This window comes from Ambystoma mexicanum, chromosome 1q (genome assembly GCF_040938575.1).
Source record: "Ambystoma mexicanum isolate Mex_15411 chromosome 1q, UKY_AmexF1_1, whole genome shotgun sequence".
Classification (NCBI taxonomy): domain Eukaryota; kingdom Metazoa; phylum Chordata; class Amphibia; order Caudata; family Ambystomatidae; genus Ambystoma; species Ambystoma mexicanum.
The window spans coordinates 475,577,822-475,593,682 of record NC_090922.1 but is presented as its reverse complement, the minus strand read 5'-3'; the positions used below and the strand labels follow the sequence as shown (position 1 = coordinate 475,593,682).

At 45.9% G+C, this 15,861-nt stretch overlaps 1 protein-coding gene across 1 annotated transcript in view; it reads left to right on the top strand.

Annotated features, from left to right (window-relative positions):
* LOC138521536 (phospholipase A2 inhibitor gamma subunit B-like) overlaps positions 1–15,861 on the top strand; it is a 130,375-nt gene that overhangs the window by 92,396 nt on the left and 22,118 nt on the right. Inside the window, exon 4 of the mRNA XM_069634448.1 lies at positions 5,042–5,194. Coding sequence (XP_069490549.1) covers positions 5,042–5,194 — 153 coding nt within the window. The remainder of the gene's footprint in view (positions 1–5,041; positions 5,195–15,861) is intronic.

Below are 15,861 nucleotides of genomic sequence, written 5' to 3'. Positions count from 1 at the left end.
CGTGTTAGGGGATTGGTGAGGTTTGAGACACATGGGGGGTCCTTGGTGCTATGTTCATATGTGCTGTGTACGGGACACTGGCATTCACTTCATTTTACAATCATGTATTCTAGACATGTCCATATGGACAAATACACTTAGGCAACACTGCCCCCAGATACATTGCACCCAGATTGCCTTCTCATGTATGCTGTGTTGCGACAATCCATGTTCACTTCTGAGTCATAATTCATGGACATGCATGGAAGGGTGATATTTGGTTGTATGCCTTTTTTGAACTGGTGCAGAGGTGTTTTCACAAATGCAATGCACACTCACTGTGCTGTGCAGTGTTTGATATGGCCATTTGCTATTGTCCAGTGTTCATGGCAAAAGGTATTCAGACTTTTGTTGCTTAAACGACTGGTGGAATGCATTTGTGGCACCATTTTCTGGCTGTGAGATTTTGGTCACTCCTTTCTTCCGATTCCAGGTGAGGTATCATTGTCTGGTGACTACTTACATTTCTCACATGGCACTTCATGACTATTGTGTCATGTGTGGTGCATATGGTTGGATGTTTTCACGTTGCATGCCATGGTATGGTGTGGCAGTCAGGGTCAAGGATTGTTGGGAGGGTTTGGGTGGCATGCCAGTCTTTTCATGCCCTGTTTAGCAAGAGGGGCAGGGGGAATGCCTTGAATGTGTTCCCTTTGGTCACATGGGATTGGTTGTGTTTAAGTATCTAGGGATGCACACAATGTGGCACTTCTGTGGACACATTCTCAGGATGGTAAGGTAGTGACAGTTAACTGTCCCTTTGTCATCATCGATTGTGACCTGGTATGTGCCAGGCCTGTGTGCACTCTGCAGGGGTTGGAGTTTAGGTGAAAAATGTGGCCACCAGCTGGGTATGGGCTGCCTCGCCACATGCCCTTTCCCCTCCCATGAGCAGCGGCTGTGCGTGTGGTTGGGGATGTGGGTGCACCACCATGTCCACCGGTACGCCATGCCGTGTTGCAACGTTGTGCAGGACACATGCTGCCACAATGATCCTGCACACTACTGGGGGTGCATACATTAGCTGGCCTCCAGAGCGGTCAAGGGAGTGAAAGCGTGACTTGAGCACTCCGAATGTGCGCTCCACTATGGCCCGAGTTGCAATATGGGCTGCGTTGTATGGGGTGGTGTGGTGGGGTTCCGTATGGGAGTCATCATGTAGGTGCTCAGAGGGTAGGCACTGTCCCCGGGTAAGGTGATAATAGTGACATTAGTGGGGCTTTTGTATTTGTCTGTGTGTGACATGTATGCATGTGCACAGGCATTTGTACTCAGCTAGGAGCCATGTCTCGCCATGCTTCCCAGCTTCCAGTGCCCGGCTCAGGGCGGACATTCTAAATATGAGACTATCATGGGTGGACCCCGGGAAGTTTGCATATACAGAGGTGATGATCCCCTTGGCATCACATACCACCTGCACATTTTGGAATGCCAGTGCTTGCGGTTTTGATAGATGTGCTCTGTGGCCCTAGGTGATGTAGGGTGATGTAGGGCCATATTGGTGCAATCTATGGCACCGAGCACTTTGGGGAAGTGTGCCACCTTGTAGAAGTCCAGGACCACGGCCTGCCTTTCTGCAGGTGTTCTGGGCATGTATATGTGCCTGCGGACTGAGGGGCACGCAGTGATGATTGCCAACATCTGGTGTAGGCAGCGTAACTGCGTGGCCTGTGAGACCCCCCCCACTATGGCAGTTGTCCGCTGAAACGACCCAGTGGCCAAAAAATGCAGTACATTGAGCAACTTCTCCAAGGGGTTCAATGCTTGGGAGCACAGGGTGGGCGATGTGAGGTCTGGCTATTCTCCTCCTCCTGCAGTGTCCCACGATCACTGCTGCGAGGAACGGGACATTCATCGTAGCTGTATATGCTTGTTTGTTGTTTGCGCGCACTTTTATGCTGCGCGAGGGCGCTTCCGCCTGCATTTGTGTGGCGGACGTAATTGTGCGTGTGTTTTGACATGCGCAGGTTTTCCCTGTTGGATTCCATGAATACATGTAGTTCGCGAGCGTGTGGGCATTCTGTGTACTTCCCAGCGGTACTTCCCATGTTACGCCCTTATTTTCACGCGTTGTTCCCCATTCCGCGTGTTCCGACCCTTGTTCTGCCCCCTTTTTGATTTGTGCGCTGACGTTGTGCGCTTTCGCTGTGCGCATCGGCGGACAGCGCTCGGGATGCGGAAATGACGCGTGTGCCGGTGTGCGCCATGTGCAGATTGGGCGCACATCCCGGAAATTACATGCGCAGGTCCTTCCATGAATCACACGCGTGCGATTTGCACGCATGCTCTGGCTTTTTCATCCTTGCGCATGCTTGCGCCACTGATTTCAGCGCACATTTATTCCATGAATTACCACCAAGGTATCCAAACTCATGGACCGCTGACTCAGCCATGCCAGTTGGAACATCCCACTCAACGACTCACAGATCTGAAGGAGGATTTGCAGACCTGACAGCCAAAAGGTTTTTTGTTTTTGTAAAAAATGAGTTATGTCGTCCCTCTCGTGCATATCTTCACCCACCCATATCCGAAGCCACCCTTTTCCCATAGCCGTTTGACTTACCAGATCCACAGGTCCTGAATAGGCTCTACAGATGCAATATGGCAGTTTTTCTTTTTTATTTCAAGGCACCATCACCCCATCAAATTGACCACAAATTTGTGGCAGGCAAATACGCTTGATCTGTGGATCCTCATTCAGCCGATATTTCTTCCGCTGTTTTTTAACCAATCCAATCACACTTGTTACTTCCTATTTTTTTTTTTTAAACTAAAAGACATATCCACAAATTCAACTGCCAATATATATATATATATATATATATATATATATATATTTATTTTATTTATGTTTTATTAACTCATCTTCATGAAAGTTGCAAAGCCCTTTTTTGGGGCCAGATAGCCATTTCTCGCGAAGATGCAAATCCAACCAGTGTTTTTTTCTATATGTGAGAGCAAAATGTCATTATGCAAAAATGTATGGGAAGTGCAACTTTTGGGGCCCCCTAAAACTTTAGTACTTGGACACAACTTCATGAACATGTTCAGTTCATTTCAAAGGTGTGTGTGTGTGTATCTTATTTTTGACGTAGGGCATGTATACATATTTATGTTTCTATGTATCCTAACCGCCGGGTGGGTCCACTTTCGTTACTGCCACACCCAACTATGAGTTATCTGCCAGCTCACGTTTCGTTCAACCTCTGCCACTGCTATCGCTTAGTTCCTCTGCAGCCAAACGGATAAGCAAAGGAAAGTACAACCACTTGTGCACACGACGACATTTTAAGGGATTACATGAAAAAGGGGCACTCGTTCTGCTGGCTTATCCTCCATGAGGCCGGGTGACCCGCTGAAGACTTCTCAGGCATGTGCAAAGGTTCGGGGTAGAACCTAAATTCTCCCACCATACCACTGCAAAGACCCCTGTCCTCTGAGATGCGCTGCATGGCAATAACTGTGAATCTCTCACCTAAGCGTGTAGCTCTCAAATCTTAGTGTGAAAAGCTATTCTTCTACATGTTCATGTGACCGTCATACAGACATCCCCAATAAAGAGCATGAGTGCGTCAACGACAGAATGCTCCGAGCCTCATAAAGAGAGCTGTAAGGTAGATGCTCAGACCCCTGTTAAGTGTTATGCCAGCAAGTACTAGTACGAGTAAACAGTATGTACATCGAAAATGCTTAGTACCTTGAAATAAAACCTTAGAACAATGATTGGAAAATTTAACAGTAAGACACAGACTTTCTGTGTAAACATTTCTTTTTAACTAAAAACCGGTACATTCATTTGTATGCTAGTTTCATGTATTTAAACTGAAATTGTATTCACAACCCTAGGTGAAAATGTAAGAGTTAGGTGTGCAAAGAAATGTGTTTGAAACAGAGTAGAGTTAGCATTTCCCCATGTGACTTGTAATTCAAAAAAGCAAACAAACAGCAATGTTCTCCACAGTTTTGATTTCCAGTGATTTTTGTCTAATGTTGTACTGGCTGCTTTCTCACATAAATCTTACATACAAAAGGTTATCACATAATTATCTATATATCTAAAATGAATCCGTATGTTTCTGTACTCAGCGTATGCAATTTATCAGTGTTAGGCTGCCCTCTGCTGTCCAAATGGCAATGTGCATCTCTGTGTGTCCTACCACTTCAACAATAGCTACCATTTTAGCAAACAGAATGAGCATGGTTCTAGTGGTCACCTTCAGCTTCCGCTATGGCAAACATTTGAAATAATTTCAAGTTACTTCTTCCACCCCCACTTCTCTTCACATAGGGCAGGGCAGTTCCAGTGTCAATGAACAGTTAATTACTGCCTCAATGTTTCAGTCTCTAAACAGTGAAACGCTGTAAGACGAATTCTTCCTCACAAGCTAAATGTGAGAATAGGTGCTGTAATTATGCTACTGTGCAATCTTATGCCATCCTAGGGACTGCAATGGAACAAGGTTGACAATTACGCATCTACAAAGATATATCATAGAGGCCTGTGTAATTGATGGATTAAACTCAGATACTGTTCTTATACTGCACATACCTCTCATTCCATCTGATATATTTAGCCTTTTCAATGACCATTAATAAGTCACAGGAACCTACGCCCCTTTCCTGGAGGTGATCAGTGGTAATTCCAATATTCAAGAACGGGGACAGAAGTTATCCTATGAAATACCGAATGATATTGACTTATAAAATATGCTAAAATGGCGTATGTTACGCCGGGAACAGCTAATATTTTGAAAATTAGACGTGTATGTCTATTGTGATCACTCATTTGCTATTTCCATTAGCTTTAAAGTTCAATTCAAAAAGAAACATCTATGTTTGTGAATAAATTTACTGTTTCCATAGTTCTAATACTGTAAAAACAATTAGAGAAGAGTCAATTAAGACATCCCCACTCACTGTCACTCATCTTGTATTTGTAACACTTAAAGTATTAAGAAAGCAGACCACAATGAATGCTGGATTTCCTCTTTGTCTTGTACAGTAACTGCACCAATAGACCTGGTCCCAAATGGACTGAAGTGCCCTGATTGCTTCACTGACAAGTCATCACAAGGCTGTGTTGCCACTCAAGAGATCACGTGCACCGGGAACCATAACATGTGTGGAAGCTTCAACGGAACAGCGGCCCGAGCAGGTAAAACATTCCCTCAGGACAAAGCTTTGACGCATTTGGTAAATCTTTGGAGAAAGTGTCAAATCCCTGCCTTGTGGATTGTCCTTTTTGTACTCGCATGCTTCTATGACTATTGCCTGTTCTCTAAACTCCGGACTACCCCATGATGGCAAAATGATGTAATATTGTTTCTGCCTTAAAGATTCTTAATGGGTGGGCTTCAGTATTCGAAGAGTAAGATGTAGATGACTAGATGTTGGCCAGTGGATTTGCGGGTCAAGTAATTCTGAGGGCCGTGAGCGTTATGGCAGTCCATCCAAGGGTTCACTACCCTAAGAATATTGCCATCAGGACATGAGCATGACTCTGTGGACCCACCTCCAGGCACTTCTGCCTGGCCACTCCCCGGGGAGCACATTTGCTACCTCAGGACCATGCCTGAATTGCCAATATCAAATCTAGGTGTGCACCTTGCTATGTTTTGTGCCTGAATTACCAATATCAAATCTAGGTGACCCACTGCCTGTGCACCCTGCTATGTTTTGTGCCTGAATTGCCAATATCAAATCTAGGTGACCCACTGCCTGTGCACCCTGCTATGTTTTGTGCCTGAATTGCCAATATCCAATCTAGGTGACCCACTGCCTGTGCACCCCGCTAGCGACCTTTACTCTTGCGCCCTGATTACTATAATCAAATTTAGCTGACCCACTGCCCGTGCACCCTACTAGCTACCCAGGCTGATGCCGTGTTTGCATTAGAGCACTGCCTGCCTGCACTGGATTATTGCTCCCAGTCCAGGTGCCTAGACAGCTCACTGAACTCTAGCTCTACCCACCCAGCACCCACTAATATAATGCTAGCACTCCTCACCATCATCATGTTCCCTTTTTGCATAGTCCCTAATGTTACACCATGCACCAGAGGACACTTCATCAAGGTTGGCGATGGATTAGTTAGACCAGGTTGTCCACGCCACTTCCCCATCCCCTGCCCCACCCCTTTCCTCCCCACACTCCCCCCTTTCCCCATACCATCTCCTCAGGCCCACACCATGCCCATCACCATCAAGAAGGCAGCAGCCTCAGACATCCCGTGCCTTAGTCCCAACCCGCCTACATACAATCACACCATACCCATCTGCATTAATGACACAACCACACCCATCCTGGGCATAGAAAGACTCAATAGACTCATGTCTAGAACCAAAATGTCCCTACAAGCTAACTCACTCACCACTTCACCCAATACACTGATCAAACCAAACACCACGCCCACTAACTTCCAACACAAAAGATTCCACAACGCACCACTCAAACACCTAACCAATAACAAAACCGCTGACTCTTCCCCCATCAAAGATAACACACCACCCCCTGCCCCTACCTCCACCCTCAAAACTACACTCATCAATGCCCGCTCACTAGGTGCCCATGCTATAGATATCCATGACCTCATTGTAGACCAACACCTTGATATGCTGGTGGTCACTGAAACCTGGCTTCACCCAGCAGCAGGACCACTTCTAGCCCTTGCTATTCCCCCAGGATTCAGCATCCTGAGAACAGACAGGATAAATACCCAAGGAGGCGGAGTTGCCATAATAGCCAAAACCACCCTGGAAATCAGAGCATGCCCAATAGAACAGATACAAGGTTATGAACTCCTACTAGTCAAGTATACCTCCAACCCCAAAAGCACCACCAACCTACTAGTGGTGTACAGATCACCCAACAAAAACACACACCCTGACTTGGACATCCCACTACTCCTAACGCCCCTCATCAAGCCTAAAACCAAATGCATAGTCCTCTGTGACTTTAACCTAGGATACAATGACCCCCTCGACTCAGAAGCATCTACATTTTATACAGCCATGTCAGAGATGAACTTCATACAACTGGTAGATAAACCCACCCACTCAAAAGGAAGAACCTTAGACTGGCTTCTCACTCTTAATTCTCTAGTCACCATTGACTCCATCCTCCCACTCAATTGGTCAGACCACTATGCAATTAACTTCACCATAGACAATGCCAGTACCGAACACATCACCCCTAAAAAACCAGAAACATTTGAGACTAGAAATATCAAAAAGCTCTCTTCCGACAAACTCACTCCAGCCCTGAGTGCCTCCTTTGCCCATATGGTTCTAGGCACCAACAACCCCTCCTATCTAGCAGAACAATACCAACAATGCCTCACCCAAACTATCGACCTACTTGCACCCATCACCACTAAAACCCGTAGACCTGATAAACGCTCCTGCTTTTGGTTTAATGAAGAACTTATAGCCTTAAGACGCACTAAAAGATCACTTGAACACCTCCATAAGAAAAACAACACCCCAGAATCGGCATCAGCCTTCGCTGAAGCCAACAAAACTTACAAATCAGCAATAATCACTCAAAAAGCCATTGCCTTCAACCTCCGCATTGCTAACGCGTCCTCAGACAGCAAAGAACTCTTTACCATTCTTAGAGAGCTCGAAAACCCCTGTCAAATCTCAGCACCTTCAAACGCTAGCAAAGACTGGTGCACCACCATTCAAAACGCACTCTCATCCAAAATCCTCCTACTACAAAACAAAATCGATAGTAAAAAAACACTCCTAGCTGACAAAACTCCACCCACGATATCAACGACCATCTCAAACGCCACTACTGGTCCCCCATTCCAATTCTCACCAGTGACTAACAAAGAAGTTTTCGACACTATAATGAAACTCAAAGCCTCCAACTGCAAGGAAGACCAATTCCCATCCCATCTAGTGAAACTATGCGCCCCCACTCTCACACCTATCATCACTGAATTCATTAACGCCTCCTTCCTCACAAACACAGTCCCCACCAGTATCAAAAAAGCTTGGGTGACACCACTTCTAAAAAAACCTTCCCTGGACCCAACAATACCCACTAACTACCGACCGATTACAACGGTCCCATTTCTCCTAAAAACAATCGACAAAATAGCCTACTGCCAAATTCAGAACCACTTGGAACAACATCACCTACTAGGAGACCGCCAGTCAGGTTTCCGTCCCAACCATAGCACAGAGACAGCCCTCCTTGATCTGAAGATCCAAATGGATGCCACCAGAGAAGCAGGTAAACTCTGCCTTCTGATGCTCTTGGACCTCTCGGCGGCCTTCGATCTGGTTGACCACGACAAACTCTGTAACACTCTAGCAAACAACTTCAACCTAGCTCAGAACGCTACCAACTGGATCAATTCCTTCTTGGCTGACAGGACTTCCAGAGTATCCATCGGCAAAGAATCAGCAGACCCAGTGTCTGTCCCTGCAGGTGTACCGCAAGGCTCCTGCCTATCCCCCACTCTGTATAATGCCTACACCAAGCTATTATTTGCAGCCTTGGATGCTCTGGGTGTCATCTATACTAACTTCGCCGATGACACCCAAATCCTCATTCCTCTCACAGGCAACCATGAACAAGACTCCCTCCTGGTTAACCAAATCTACTCACTCATCCAAAACTGGATGGCTAACAACAGCCTCTGTCTCAACGACGACAAAACCGAGCTCCTCATACTAGGCTCCTCCAGCAAAATCAACACCCTTGAGCCCGCCTTTAAATCATTCACCATCGATGGAACAATAATCCCTGTTCTTAAACAAGTCAAGACCCTCGGCGTGTACTTAGATGCCACACTATCCATGTCTAAACAAGTAAACACATTAGCCTCATCCACTTCCTACACCTCTAAACTCATCTCCCTCAGCCGTAAATTCCTCTCTACCAACAACTGTGTTACTCTAGCCAGAGCACTCATACTGTCTAAGCTAGACTATTGTAATATCCTATTCCTTGGCACCTCCAAAGCCAACATAGCTAAACTTCAACTCATGCAAAACAAAGCCCTCAGAGCAGCTCTAGGCATCAAAAAATCTGAACATATATCCAACACCAGAAGAGACCACCACTGGCTCCCCATACAAGCCAGAATTCTATTTAAAACCCTGAGCATCACCCACAAATGCAGGGCTAACAAAGCGCCCAAATACCTCAACAACACAGTCATGATGAAGCCCCAGACCAGACTCCTCAGGTCCAACAAAAACGCCTTCCTTGAAACCCCCAGATACAAAAGAGAGAAAGCAGGGGGCAGCAGCTTCAAAACACTAGCCCCCAGACATTGGAATGCGCTACCTACCCACATTATGAATGAAACCTCATTCCCCAAATTCAAAAGCCTTTTGAAGACTTGGCTCTTCAACAAGTTCTAACTGAACCAGTGCACTAATCCCCTCCAATCAACTATTTTACCTGACTGCTTTGTATATTAGTGTATATTATTGATTCCTATTATTGTACATTTTTGATTGTTATACCTTTACACCTCTATGTTCATTCTAAGATTGCATTATCCCATTGTCTGTAACTACGCCGTGATACCTCCGGGTCTGGGCGTATAACAAATGTAATAAAATAAAATAAAATAAAAAATGCCAGTGGTCACCCTGAACTGATGCTGGCTGAGTGGTGCCCAACCAGCATTTTAGGCAGGCATTTCATAGAAGTCTAAGGTATGCCATCAAGCTGTCTGTAGTCAGGTGCTGTACCCACCTTTGTGCCTTGTAGAGCCCAGAGCCTATAGAATAGCCGTATACTGAAGAAACATGCCACATTGTAATGTGTGGCAAGCACTCTTCTAGGCAGTTACACACACTGGAATTGTCTGACTGTGCGTCGGGCTGCCACGTTGTTGAGTTCATGCTACACACCACACAAAAGGCACACAAAGTGCAAAGGAGCCCCACAGCTTCAATACATTAGTAAGGGCACAGTATTCCTATCAAAGCCCCAAGGACCGGACTGCCACTGTGCATCCCTGCATGAAAGTCACTTGAATGAGGCCAACCGTTGTGCAAATTATATGTCCCAATGTGCTTGACATTTCTGTGTGCTGCTTACCACTGGCTCCTACTGTACATGCCCTTTGTGACAATGTATTATTAGGCATTTTGATAGGTGAGCGTTACATTTTTTTAAATAAACAGTTGTACATTAGATTCACGTGGACAAAAGATTTTGCTGTATTTCTTTAGGCATTTACGATTCGATTCGGCTGTGACAAGGAGATGGTTGTTTTACGGTGTGATATGTGCTCTACATGGTGCCGGTGTGCCTGGCTCGCTGTTGACTGTTCACAGTGAGGGGAGTCTAGGAAATTCAAGCAATTTTAAGCAGCACATACACCTAAAGTTCTCAAGGGGATGGATCTCATTAGTCCTACTTGTCCTCACTAAATGCTAGTTCTCCACCTTAGACCCTATACTGATAAATCCTCCATTCATCCAGTAATCCCCTCTTTATATTTCCTATTCTCATGTCCTTTCATTTTATTTCATCTCCATCCCTGGCATTCACCTCATCTCCTAAAGTCATTGTTTATTTTCAGTTAATCTCTCAAATTACTCAGTTTACTATTAAGTGTAATAATGTCCACTCAAAAATATCGCCATGCTAAATAATCGCCCAAAAATTGACGTTTTTCAGGGGACGTTGTTGCATGGACCATGCGGGGGACACCCCCGAAACCTCCAAATGCTTTTTTTTCTTTCAAGGGGGGCGGGGGACACCCCCGCAACCCCCACCCCCTGTCCCTAAATATATGGTCACCTTTATAATGTCGCCACAACCTTTTACCAGCGACATTATATATGGCGACCATATATATAGGGATATTATAACCTGATACCATGCACTCCTGCAATTCTCTAAACTCCTCTCGCCCACCTTGCCGATCTCCCTCGAGTCTTCTCCTCCATCCCTCTCAATTTCTTGGACAGTTTTCTGGTCTTGTTCAGTGCTCGCCGTGGAGGGGTGAGCGAAAGGTCTCTGGAAATATTCTTTGCTGAAAGTGGGAGTGGATGGGAGGAAGCGCGGGTTACGAGAAGTGAGTGGGTGTTAGGGTTCACCTCCCTCAGGCTTGGGAGCTGTCCTCTATTGAGCGTGCATGGAACTAGGACATCAGATAGGTAGAGAGGACTACATGGAATGCACCAATGGGGAGGGAAGTGTGGTGGATGAAACACCCTCTGGCAGTGTAGGAGGTTAAGGGTGAAATGCTAAAGTTCATGAATTTAGCACCAGGATTAGGTGACGTAAAGCAGTGGTGTAGATTGGAAGGGTGACTCCATGTCGAGGTGGGCTAGCTCAGAAGTCCTGGCTTAGTGAATGAGGCAGGGATTGCTATCTGATGTAAGCCAGGTTTCTCCAATAGAACATAGTGATGTAAGTGCTGCGTCACACCATTACCCAGGCATTGTGGATTGCTTGTGGAGGACATGCGCGTTGCAGTGACTTAAACTTACGTCCATTCAGTCTTCGAAGGAAGATGCCCTGTTGAACCTGGTTATGGTTTGTAATGCCTTTTCATGCCTTCTTTGAGCAGGTATGTCATGGTTTTTTGTCCCTTGTACGGCTATGCTATGCAATGTTATGCTATGTCAGGCTAATTCAGGTCCATGTAGGGAGAATCCCTGCATTTCTTTTCTTTCGTTTTGCCGTTTTTATCACTTTTGTATTTCAAAAAGTGGTAAGAAACAGCCCACACACCGCTTACACCTCACCCGCTTTATATATAACCCAAACCCCCATCTATATTTTCGCAGTAAGAAATAGTGGTGAAATATTCGCCAAAAATGTCATTCAGCAAAAATGGGTAATACCATTTCAGGTCACATTACGCCATTGTACAAACTGAGGACACACAATGTTTAGACAACTGGCCTGAGCCTCCTTTCCAACTGCCCACAGGTATTCCAACTTTATTGCCACTCAGCCTTCCAGCAGATGACTTTCCAGTGTTACTGGGCATGCACCATGTACTTGCAACTCACTTGGCAAACCCCACACCATATCGTAGCAATGGCCACTGAAACCATAGTGGTAACAATGATGGATAATATACTATAGTCTGCCATGTATTCCGCATTCAATGTTATGTTAAGGACCATATCTAAAGTATAAATGCGCCAAATGTGTGTCATTCGGTGAGGTGTTACTCCATGAGTCTGCTTATACACCGTCAGGCCTTATAGACGGAGGGCCTCCATGGTACCAACCCCCATGTCATCACTTACCCCAAAGCCAACACCCTCTCCTGCCACCATGGCACCACATCCCTCCACATCACCATAACACATAAAGACTCCATGCCAAACTCCCAGGGCCACAATCTCAAGTACACCACATTCATCCTCGAGTCCCAGTAGGTCACCTGGGAGTTCACCCGCACTCTATGCCAGATCGTTTGCGATCTGCATGCATCAGCATGGAAACGATGGCTCTCTTCCCTCTGCTCCTACTAAGTTCCCACTTGCCTAACTGCGAACCAAGCCATCTCTTTCAGGTCCCAAAGGGTCAAAAGACCATAGAAAAGGCAGTAGTCATGCGATTAGAGGCCTGATTGCACAATATAAAATATGCATGTCCCAATTTCTTCCTTCTTCTGCATCTCTTTCCATTCCTGTCCTTTTCAGTCAGTCACAATATTATGCATTCCTTAATCACTTCTGCCTGGCCTTTTCTCCCTTTTATTGTTTTCCTATGTCTTCTCTTCCCTGTATTATCTTTCCAGTTCACCATTGTCTTATTGATCACATTTTAAGCCCAAATCATCATATATTCCTCTTTCATGATGCTCAATAAACCCAACTAATGTTTCATCTATTTCCACTGTGGCATGGTCCCTGAATACTTTTGACTTTTTCCTGACTGGTGTACTGTCACATTTTATTAGGTGGTCACACTCAACTCAGGGAGTTCCTTTCCCCCCAAGCAAGGTGGAGCACACCCAAAGTGCCTATACAGATTCAACTTTAGTGAGGCCTCCCACTTATCTGGCACCAACCGCAACAAATACTATATGTCACCAATAGACTAGGAACCAATCCTGTGTATAGTAAGAATATATATATTTATTTAAGGTTTGACAAAGAAGACTAGCAACCACTAATGCTGTGGCACTACACACTATCACAACTCCAAATTACTTTGCGTTATTAAAACAACGCAGGTAGAATTTTGAAATATGCTGTCACAATGTGCATCAGATTTAATTGCAAATTAACCAATAGAAAACATTCACAATACAATGGAAAAATCATTTTGCAACACACATTCAAAGGACAGGCAGTGCTTTGGGATTCTGGTTTGGGAGGCAAGGGGTTCAATGGGAAATTTCATTTTGCAACACACATACAATTGAGATGTAATGCTTGGTAATTCTGGTTTTGGAATTACTGGGTATAAATGGGAAAATTCATTTAGCACCCTGTACATTCGCTTGAATAGCAGTGTTTTAGGGTTACTTATTTTGGGATTATGGACACCCTCCTTCGGGACAGGAGTCAGGGATTTCAGAAGGACAGTCACCCAAGTCGTTATGGCCTATACCCGACTTTAACACACTGGGCATTAACTTTGTTAGTTTTGAATTCTAACAACTCTCATCCTGTGATTTTCTATATGGGAATTAATAGATTTAACTCAAATTCAATGTGCTAAGAATCCACACGACTTCACCCCCAAACCCACAATTTAATGGAAAGGATTAAGGTGGGCTGTTCCCAACACAATTCAATTTAAATTGTTAGGGTGATTTTCTATAGTGGAATTCATTTGAATTTGATTGAATACAATGTGACAAGGGACTTCGCAGTGCCACCCACCTACCCGCTATGCGAGATAGAGATTAAGGCTGGCAGTTCCCCCTTCCCACTTTTGATGGCATTTAGGATATCTCTACTTACATGTGAGCCTCTGGTCAGGGAAAAACAGCAGGGCTCCTCTGAAGACAGCACAGATCTGGTCAAGGATTTTCAGTCAAGGATTTTCTCCTGCACCAAGACTCCCTCTGGCTCCTCTTGTTGGTTCCCAGCTAGCTTCTAGATGTCCCTGTCACTGTCTCCAATGCAAGGATTGAGGCCTCTCTGCTAGTAGTTCCTTGCAAGAGTCCAGCAGCAGGCTACCTCTCAGAATCAAGGGAAAAGCCCTGTTCTGATGTACAATTGACCTCGTATAGGGCTGATGACACTCCTACATGATCATAATTCCCATGGTAAGGTTTAGCTAGCATGATGCCTTCAATTCCCACCAAGACGCCCATTGGCTGCTGATAAGACCAGGATTTGTCAATGTTAATGTTATGTTATAGGACATTTGTACCGCGCACTATCACCACCGGAGTGGTCCCCTGGCGCTCTGGCGGCTCTGAAAAAGGAGGGGAGGTTGATGTCATGGGCGCTACTCCCGAGGGGCCAGGACTGGCCCAGCGCCCTCGGAAGCAGACCCGTCCTCCACTACTCCGGACCCAGCAGACCCATACAGGGGCCCTTTGGACCGTGTCCTGGCGCCTTTGGCGCCAGGCTCATGAAGGGTTTCAGTCCCGGCGCCATTGGCGCCGGGCTCATATTGATAAACAGTGTAATGATGCTTGAGTGGACTTACCTGAGGCAGACCATGCTGCATATTTACCCAGAACAATCCAGTCTGGTTGAAGTCCCCAGCCATCAGGGCTGGGAGGAACTATTCCCTCCATTCAGGAACTCTTTTCTTACCTGGGTGGAACCGGTGGAAGAACACACACTGGAAGCACTTCTCTGCTATTTAAACCACGCCCAATGGAAAACACGTGCTTCGCGTTATTCTGCAGCAGCAGCAGGACGCTCACCGAGTCGGCTCCTGCATTCCAGGTCCAGAGTCATCTTCAGCTTCCGCGCAGCAACCTGTGGATGAAGAAAGACACCGAACAATACTTACCAGATCCCGGAATCCAGTCACCGGCAAAACCTGCAAAGAATAAACATAAGGTTAGAAAAGTGCAACTCGCTCGCAGCCGCGCCCGCTTACCTGATCCATCCGTGATTGCAACGGAGCTAACCGCGGCCTTCTCTTCGGCAGCTTCTCTGCACCTGAAAGGCAAAGGACATAATTAAAAAGGGGTTCGGGTGAAGGCAGTCGCATTCATCTTAACTTACCAGTTTTTGCACGCGCAGAAGCGGCCGCATCAACCGCAGCATCCTGGCACCTGAAAACTAGAAAAAGGACATTATTAGAGGTGCCATTAAAAGCGGCCAATGATCATTATACTTACGTGCATCGGCACGTGCAGTGGCAACGGATATAAAGCCCGCAGCATCCCGGCACCTGAAAACTAGAAAAAGGACATTATTAGAGGTGCCATTAAAAGCGGCCAACGAACATTATACTTACATGCATCGGCACGTGCAGCGGCAACGGAAAACTACGCCCACAGCATCCCGAGGCCTGAAACAAAGGAAAAGGGACATTATTGAGGTGCCCATCTATTAAAGCCTAAAGACTACAGTATACTTACAGGCATCCGCTCGTGCAGTAACGGCGTCATCGCTCTTCGGCATCCCAGCACCAGTGCCACAACTAAGGCCGCAAAAGACTTGAGCCTCAACACTGAACTCATCCAGTGACGTAACTGGAATCCACGCACCCCTGCACCAGACGCAGGATGGAGAGCTCAGCATTTATACGCCTAAGGTGAGAGCTCGCCGAGACAAGTAGAAAGCTAGGCTGTGGGAGAAACTGGCGATTGGTGGGATAAGGAATCCCATCAAACGGTGATTAACCCTTTTTCTTCCACCTGCAGAAAACTTACCCTGCAAGTCAGACATTCGATTAGAGGAA